We start from the raw sequence: 8,766 nt of genomic DNA, 5'->3' as shown, positions 1-8,766 counted from the left end.
CTCTCTCTCTCTCTCTCTCTCTCTCTCTCTCTCTCTCTCTCTCTCTCTCTCTCTCTCTCTCTCTCTCTCTCTCTCTCTCTCTCTGTGTGTGTGTGTGGACACGCTGCCTGAGCCCCGCCTCCGACACAGAGTGCAGACAAGATGACAGAGGCAGCGCGATCAACTAAAATGTTGGTGACATTCATTTTAATGTAAAAATGAATCTGATTATTATTTTTAATAATAAAACAAATTATCAGTTGCAATATATCGCGGCACCAAAAATGATCGCGCTCATTTCCATATATCGTGCGATAAGTCGATATATTGACTATCGCGACAGCTCTAGTCAGACAACCCTAAAACAACATCATACTCGGAAGTTTTGATACGTTAGGATCGATAAGCCCATCCCTACTTTCTTTAGACATATGTTTCATGTGTTGGTTTTAATAAAGACTCGGAGTACTCATAAAACTCACAGAACGAAATATGCGTCACACTTTACTGCGTTCTCAACAACATGTACAAGTCTTCTTCATACGTTAAAACAACGAGAATACAGAAAATAGGCTTAGAACTCCACCTAGTGGTTATATTATAGAATTAAAGGAGAAATTACATGAGACAGCTTTATAACTTAAATGGCTTTAACTGAAATAGACTAAAGTTTAATATAACTATTCTGATAAGTGAATATTTCCAACATCATGTTTGTGTTATCCGTTTCTGTAAGTTTTTGTGACGTGTTTCAGAAAGATAATCGCTTAGAGACGGCGCAGCCGGTTTATTTTCATCTTAACCGGACATCACAGTTGATCACTGCAATAATTCATAATTCAATATATTGATACCCGATTTCTTTATCAACTGTTTGTTCAATTGAGACATAAGGGGGTGATTTCAAAGCATTTTGAAAGTGACACACTTCCTTCTGCCAGTTGGTGGCGCTATAACTTTGTCTCACAATAGTCACATCCATGTGACACACTGCTGAAGTTTCATCGAGATCAGTTAATGTATGCAGAAGTTATATCACACTTCCTTGCTTTAATGCTACCTTTATGTGCTTTTTGGAGCTTAAAAGTTCATTTGCTATGTGTTCCACATTCAAACCAAAATATCTGACTTTCTGTTGGTCTGTTTGTTCACTTGAGACATAAGAGGGTGATTTCAAATCATTTTGAAAGTGACACACTTCCTTCTGCCAGTTGGTGGCGCTATAACTTTGACTCACAATAGTCACATCCATGTGACACACTGCTGAAGTTTCATCGAGATCAGTTAATGTATGCAGAAGTTATAACACACTTCCTTGCTTTAATGCTACCTTTATGTGCTTTTTGGAGCTTCAAAGTTCATTTGCTATGTGTTCCACATTCAAACCAAAATATCTGACTGTCTGTTGGTCGGAGCTAATGACTGTAAATTAGAAAGTTGTTCGGCTCGACGAGAACAATATACACGCCGAGTTTTGTAACTATAGATAGAACTAACTAAGTTATAACACACTTTGTGTCCTTTTTTAGTCATAAATTCTTTTCCTCGCCACGGCCAAAACGTTCGAGAAATCCGTCCGCAATGTAGCATCCTCAATGTCTTGACTTCATGCTGACCGAGTTTGGTGGCGATTGGATTAATTATCTATGAGGAATATATATAAATCAAGAGCATGTGTTTCCAAACAACCCATAATAGCCGACTTCCTGTTGGGCTGGCGTAAAACTTAGAGCACGAAAGTTGTTCTGCCCGATGAGATCTAGAAGTGTACCGAGTTTCATATTATTACATGCAAGCATGTTTGATATATGGACAAGTGTTCGAATCCCATTCCAGGTGTCGCTGTCGAGCCCCCCTGCCACACCCGGGAACCAGCTTCAGCCCGGCCCTGATGGCCGCGGGTTCTGACCCTTGTGCAAAGTTTCAAGAGTTTTCGAGCACGTTAAGGGCCCCAAAAGTCCCAGAAACCTTGAAAAACAATCAAACAATCAAAAAGCAAATCTCACCCAACAGAGAACCCCCCCCCCCTCCCCCTCCCCTCTCCCCTCCCCTCCCCTCCCCTCCACACACACACAAAAAATTTGGCAGGGCCATTCTGTCTGTCAGAGAGACACAGAGAGAAAAAACACTGAACGGGAGGGGTCACTCAGAGAGAGAAAAATTGAAAGAAATCCACATTCAAACCACAATATCTGACTTTCTGTTGGTCGGAGCTAATGACTGTAAATTAGAAAGTTGTTCGGCTCGACGAGAACAATATACACGCCGAGTTTTGTAACTGTAGATAGAACTAACTAAGTTATAACACACTTCATGTGTCCATTTTTAGTCCTAAATCAATTTCCTCGCCACGGCCAAACCGTTCGAGATATCAAAAATCCGTCCGGAATGTAGCATCCTCAATGTCTAGATTTCATGCCGACCGAGTTTGGTGGCGATTGGATTCATTCTCTAGGAGGAATATATATAATTCCAGAGCACGTGTTTCCAAACAATCCATAATAGCCGACTTCCTGTTGGGCTGGCGTAAAACTTAGAGCACGAAAGTTGTTCGGCCCGATGAGATCTACAAGTGTACTGAGTTTCATATTATTACATGCAAGCATGTTTGATATATGGACAAGTGTTCGAATCCCATTCCAGGGGGCGCTGTCGAGCCCCCCTGCCACACCCGGGTACCAGCTTCAGCCCGGCCCTAATGATGTGCAAAGTTTCAAGAGATTTTGAGCACGTTAAGAGCCCCAAAAGTGCCCCAATAGTCGTAAAAAAAATAAAAATAATAATAATAATAATCCTAACGAAAACAATAGGGCCTTGCCTTTTCAAGGCTTGGGCCCTAATAATAAAACCGTCAAATACAATAGATTCCCTCCTAGGGAGGAATCTAATAATTTGTCATTAGAATACAGTTACATTCACAAAGTATTTTGTTTACTTTGCATTTTATTCTCATTTGTTTAATTTAATATGTAGTTCTTTCATATGGAAAGCATTTATACATATAAATAATGCAATCCAAAGAGCATTTGAACAGCGGTTAAACACTTTCTTATGATGTTTTACATTCATAAGAGCAGACAGAGAAGTAAGTTTGAAGTCAATTTGGAGCAGAAGAAATAGAAATAAACCTTCTGTAAATTGTCAGCTTTATTCTAAGCTAAAATGCTATTTCTATCCATTACACATGCACTTTACCAGGCACGATACGATGCTTTATCAAGAAAATTCATGTTGGATCATAATTTCTTTTTTCTAGTACCTTATTCTTTATAATCCTTTTTGTATTGTTTTCCAGTAAAAATATCTAAACATCCTTAAAACAAGTTTTTTTCAGAGAATGTATCTTTAACATAACAGTTTTTATAGTAAAAACAAGTGAAAAAAATCTACCAGTACTGAAGAAGTAATCCAAAGTATTTAGAATACGTTACTGACCTTGAGAAATCTAAGGAAATTCATAACAAATTACATTTTACAGCATGTATTCTGTAATCTGTAGTGGAATACATTTCAAAAGTAACCCTCCCAACCCTGCTTCCATGGAACACAAAACGTGACATCATGCCGAATGTTTGGTCACAAGATGTGATGAGAACCAATGAGGTTTGATGCTATCCATGTAGCTGCCACATTTGATATACCACTTTACCAATGACTTTATTTGAGATTTGTGAATGCTGACTGAAATTTATTTTACTATGGTTTTATTGTATTTTATTGTGTCCTTTTTCAATCTTGACAGGCTGGAGTCACTATTCACTGTCATTGGCAAATTAACTAAGTGACGATTTAAAAAAAAAAAAATCATCTTTTGTATTCCACGGAAGAAAGTAAGTCATTAGGGTTTAGAGCAGCATTAGGGTGAGTAAATAATAACAGAATTTTCATTTATCTGTAAACTATTGCTTTATAATAATTTTTGCTGAATGCTTGACCTTTGTTATTTCAGCAGACAAGAAAAGCTGTTTCAAAGTAATTTGTCTTCAAATATAAGTGAGAACCTTCTAACTATGAAATCTTGATCATAATCCAAAGATTATGGTGGTGTAGTTGTTGAGACTAACCAGTCTGACTGATTTGTGAGGTGCTTCGGCTGCGACGGTTTCCCACGATTGCCACAAAACGTGCATTGAGGCTGGAGCGCCGCTTTTTCGCTCCGGCTCCAACTGTTCCCAGGGCAGTGTCAGACTGGCTGCCGTCTGTTCGTTCTGCTGTGTTGATATCACTGCTAACACTTGTGCTCTTTAGCATACTCCGACCAGCTGAGGCTCTGACTTGATGACTGTGAGCACTAGAAAATAGTGAAAAGAGAGAGTTGAGTCAACATCAGACACGGCGTCAGCCGATTTTGCCGGGGCTTAAGCCTCGAATGTATTTTGAAAAGTTGACTGACAAATATGAAACCGGACATTAGCCTATGTAAACCCCCGAAATCATAAATTGCCTTATTTCATTGTGCTTTGGCTTTGAACATACTGCATATAGCCTGTAAAAATAGACATAGGTCTTAATCTGTCGGTAGCCTATGGGCTACTCCGTTTCTTCCTCTCTGTTGAATATGCAGCAGGTAGGGGAGGAGCTTGCACAGTCGTTGACATCAACTAACGTTACTTAGTGGCGAGTTAACAGCAGTTAGCAGCAAAGACAGCAAAAATGAAGCAAATGTCCTTGGGGATTTTTCCGAAAGAAGTCAGTGGGTAAGAATTCACTTTTTTTTTTTTGGTCCTTAAAGTCTGAAGATCATCATCTGGCAGGCTTTCACCCACATTAGGCTAGTTATTACCATAGGCTACGTTAGCACTTGGACCAGCATTCTTATCATCGCATTTGAAGATAAACAACTGCTACACATTTCGAGATAAGTGTGCCCATTTCTAGAAAAGTGTAGGCTACATAACCTTGCTATTGTTCATGCTAGCCAGAAACACTAGTTTTATCCCACTGCACTGAATACTTTCTTTGTTTATCATGTTGTTTTCTCTAAGGATAACCAATAAGCATTAACATAAAATGTATGTGTGACTTGTTTTGTGATATTAGTTTGTAGTAAATATACACTTTGATTTGATTAAATGGTTTTGTAGAGAGTAGCAAAGATGAGCTACAGAGCCAGCAGCAGCAGCTGTGCCAGAATCAGGCATGGAAACTGGTAACAATTAATCAGTCACTTTACTTTAGAGAAAGTTAAAAGTGAAACACTGTTTATCCCAATGCTCCTAATGAAAGGATTTTGACAGATGAACATTGAGAATTATATACAGTTCAATGCCATGGTGTGTCAAAGAACTTAGACTAAAGTAATTCATGTATTGCTTTAACTTAGGATATTATACATAATTTTTACTATTTATGTCAAAAAATATAATATAAATTATTTATATTAAATATTTTTTTTTTACCTCACTTTACTCACTATAATATAACTCTTTTGTGATGACTTTATGGTAATGTACATGAAAATTCAAGAATCATGATAGATCTTAGGGCAATCCCATTGATCTGCTCTTTTCTTCAATGGTATTGGTCTACAATTTGAAATATGTAGCACTTGATAAATTAGTTGTTTGAAGCTCATTTGCGGTAAGTTATGTGCTGTATCTGTTCTTTTGCATCACAGATGATTCAGGGAGGAGAGAGGATGAGTTAGTCGAGGATAGTACTAGAGAGAGAGAAACAGAAGCAAGTGATGAGAGAGTGAAATATAACAAGTAATGAGAAGGACACCAGATAGACAGCAAGAGGTTAATAGTGTATGTTGAATGCGTGTGTGTATTGAGAGAGAGAGAGCGAGTGTGTGTGTATGTGTGTGTACATAATGTTAAACTAATGTTAACATTAAACACCTTTTGTCTATCTGGTAGCTTTCTGGTGGAAGGAGAGAGAAAAATACAGCAACACTTGATGAGAAGGGACAGCGACAGGAGCAGGTGAAAACAGGTTCACTGAACTCTCTAGGACAGTTGACTTAAAATGTAATATACCAATACACAACAGTTCATATTATGTTCTACTAAAGTCTCACACAATTAAGATGTACTTTGACTGAAAGTAAAGTGTTACTGTAAAAAAAAACAAAAAACTTTGAGTGGTCCCTGTGTTTGCATAAAATGGTCTGGGCTAAGCCCCGGATGTCCTTCAATGCTGGAAACGCCTCTGGTCAACATGGCTGATGTACAAGTGTAACAGAGACATACAAATACACACAAAAAAATCTCTACATGAATGTACACTGAATCATGACTAACATATTAGGGTGATGTCAGTTAAAATCATTGTTAAAGCTATATGTTATTAATCTAGCATCCACAAATCCACCTGTCTCTCTCAGCCACATTCAATTAGAAACAATTTTAATATATTCAAAGAGCCACAATGATGAGGCTGCTGTATATATTTAATGGGCCATTATAGCAACAAACAGCCATTATATCTAATCTTAGTGGTGTTCACATGGTGGGGGAATACTGATATTTAGTGCTTGGGCTTAAACAAGTAGGGTTTTATCATCAAATGAAATGATAGAAGAGACCTGCCTTAATGGTGCACTCAGTAACTTTTTGTTTGTGTCATCTTAGACTTACAGTGACACCTAGTGGTGTGGAAGCAGCATCATTCAAAATCAATAGATTTCAGTTACAGATGCCACTGTAGAAATTCACAATTCACAATCATCACATGAAAATGTGCATTGGCCTTGGCATTTTAATGCTGCTCTAGATGATTTGCCAAAAAGTGGCCTAATTTACCTGACATCACTCTAGTCAACACTAGATTAAGGCTCGATTTGCATCTGATTAACGGTGTTCAAAATCCAAATGCAATAGATTAAGTTTATTTGTGGAAACTGTTTGTGTTATGACACAGCACATCACTTGACAGTGCAGCCATGCCCTCTGCTGCCCCTTGGGGGTTCGGAGGAGCTGCAGCGTGTCTGTGCCCACTGACAGAGTACTGAAGGACTGTCAAGTTGCACACTCCATATCACATCCCGACCCTAACCCTACTGTTGTGAGTCGTGAGGTGTGGATAGGAAGGAGGGCAGTGACAGAGGAGGGAGCAGACAGGATTCAAGGATCCGGTTCTGGCTCAATACTCAAGCACGGGAGGTAAGAGGAGAGGCATACAAGGATGCCTCTAATGCACACAACACAACACCACACAACACCACACAACACCACACAACACCACACAACACCACACAACACCACACACACACAAATTGGCAAGTGAATGAAGCAGAATAGAAATTAATGAAATCAAAAACATTGCACACTGAACCTAGTTTCAAACTACATGTTGGGCACAGAATACTTTCAGACAACAGGGAGGAATATTCCAATACAAAATGTATAAATAAAGCCTCTTTGTTTAGTTTTTTTGGTAAAAGTAAAAGTAGTATGCATTGAACCCAGCAGATTTTATCAGAGAAAGCTAGTCAGTTACTTTAAAGTGATCAGAGAGCGGCGATTGTAAATGGTTAGTGAAGCTCAAGTCAATCAGGAAAGAGATAGGAATAGTAAAGGAAGAAAGAACTCTTCATATACTCTAGAATGCATATGATTACCAAAATGATGTCTGATTAAAGGAGCTGTAAGTGATTTGTTATAGAATGGCATGAAGAAAATGTTCTGTAAACAACAAAAATTTTTTTGGGCAGGGGATCTGGTACGTTACCTCACATTTCCAGCCACCGTATGATGCCTGCGTTTAAGCTCCTCAGAGAAGCGCCTCTTTCCCAGAAACATCCTGTTGTCTGTTCCATTAACCCCCCATGAAATCCTTCTCTCCTTATTCTCTTCACCTTTACAACTCTCCAATGACTTTGACCTTTGATTGCAAGAAAAGATAAATCATGCAGAAAATAAAAATGTTTAAACAGTTAACAAGCCAGGCAAAGGTCAAGCCAAGAGCATGCCATGTCAGATAAATACAAAAATAGTAGAACTATTACGACTGTTGAAGAGTGATATTCAGAGATAGTATGAAAACATGAGAAAGTGAACTTTAAAATAATTCTAAAGTGACAGAACAGAATATGAGCCTATACAATCTGTAAGCAGAGAGCTATAGTGAAAGAGAACAAATTATGGAACAACTGCATTTTCAAGAGCATAAAATTAAACAGGATACAAAGAATCCCTTCGTGTATGATCTGATGTGTATATCCTGACCTAAGTTCTGAAGTCTTTGAAACAAGGGTGAAACATACTCTAAGCAAGTATGTGAAAGCATACATTTCTAGCTATCCACCTTTTTCCTGAACATGGAAACATGGGAACATTTTCCGTTCTCCAGTATTTTCACTTGCATCAGTGTTTATTCTTCGTGGGTAATGTAATGTTTAAGGTAAGGAGTCGAGATGACCATTTTTTATAGACAGTGTCTGACCTGAGGGTGCAGATGACATGAAGTGATGGTCAGAGGTGAGTTACGTGAATATTATTAAGTTGTTATGACTGGCAACAATTGCAAAAGTTGAGCCTGAAATAAATTTTTACTCCAAGTAACACTTAACTGAACATTGTTCTCCTCTGGATCGCTCATTTTGGCAGTTTTTAAATTGGCATCTCAAGTCCAGAAACATAAAAAAGGCAATTGGAATCATCATAGCGCCACCCAGTGGTTGGTCAGGAAAACTGTGAATATAAGCTAAATTTGATACATTGTTGCATTCTAAAATGTGGAATGTACCAAATCATAACTTAACACAGGTAATCGATAAATTCTCAGTTTCAGCAAGCTTCATCTGTGATAATTTTTATCTTCCAGATCAACTACTCTCATGGC

The 8,766-nt window shown here is 38.3% G+C and overlaps 1 protein-coding gene and 1 long non-coding RNA gene across 2 annotated transcripts in view; one reads left to right on the top strand and one right to left on the bottom strand.

The window, feature by feature from the left end:
* Positions 1-3,002: 3,002 nt before the first annotated feature.
* Positions 3,003-8,766, bottom strand: part of LOC127651227 (regulating synaptic membrane exocytosis protein 1-like) — a 225,545-nt gene continuing 219,781 nt past the window's right edge. The window contains exons 24-25 of the mRNA XM_052136967.1: positions 7,654-7,806; positions 3,003-4,270 (exon numbers count right to left, since the gene is read on the bottom strand). Of these exons, the coding sequence (XP_051992927.1) occupies positions 4,039-4,270; positions 7,654-7,806 (385 nt within the window). The 3' untranslated portion in view covers positions 3,003-4,038. The remainder of the gene's footprint in view (positions 4,271-7,653; positions 7,807-8,766) is intronic.
* LOC127651247 (uncharacterized) lies at positions 4,582-6,985 on the top strand. Its single transcript, XR_007971557.1, has 3 exons — positions 4,582-4,676; positions 5,841-5,906; positions 6,844-6,985. It is a non-coding gene; the product is annotated as an uncharacterized LOC127651247 (long non-coding RNA).

This window comes from Xyrauchen texanus, chromosome 11 (genome assembly GCF_025860055.1).
Source record: "Xyrauchen texanus isolate HMW12.3.18 chromosome 11, RBS_HiC_50CHRs, whole genome shotgun sequence".
Lineage (NCBI taxonomy): Eukaryota > Metazoa > Chordata > Actinopteri > Cypriniformes > Catostomidae > Xyrauchen > Xyrauchen texanus.
This window is presented reverse-complemented; position numbering and strand designations above follow the sequence as displayed.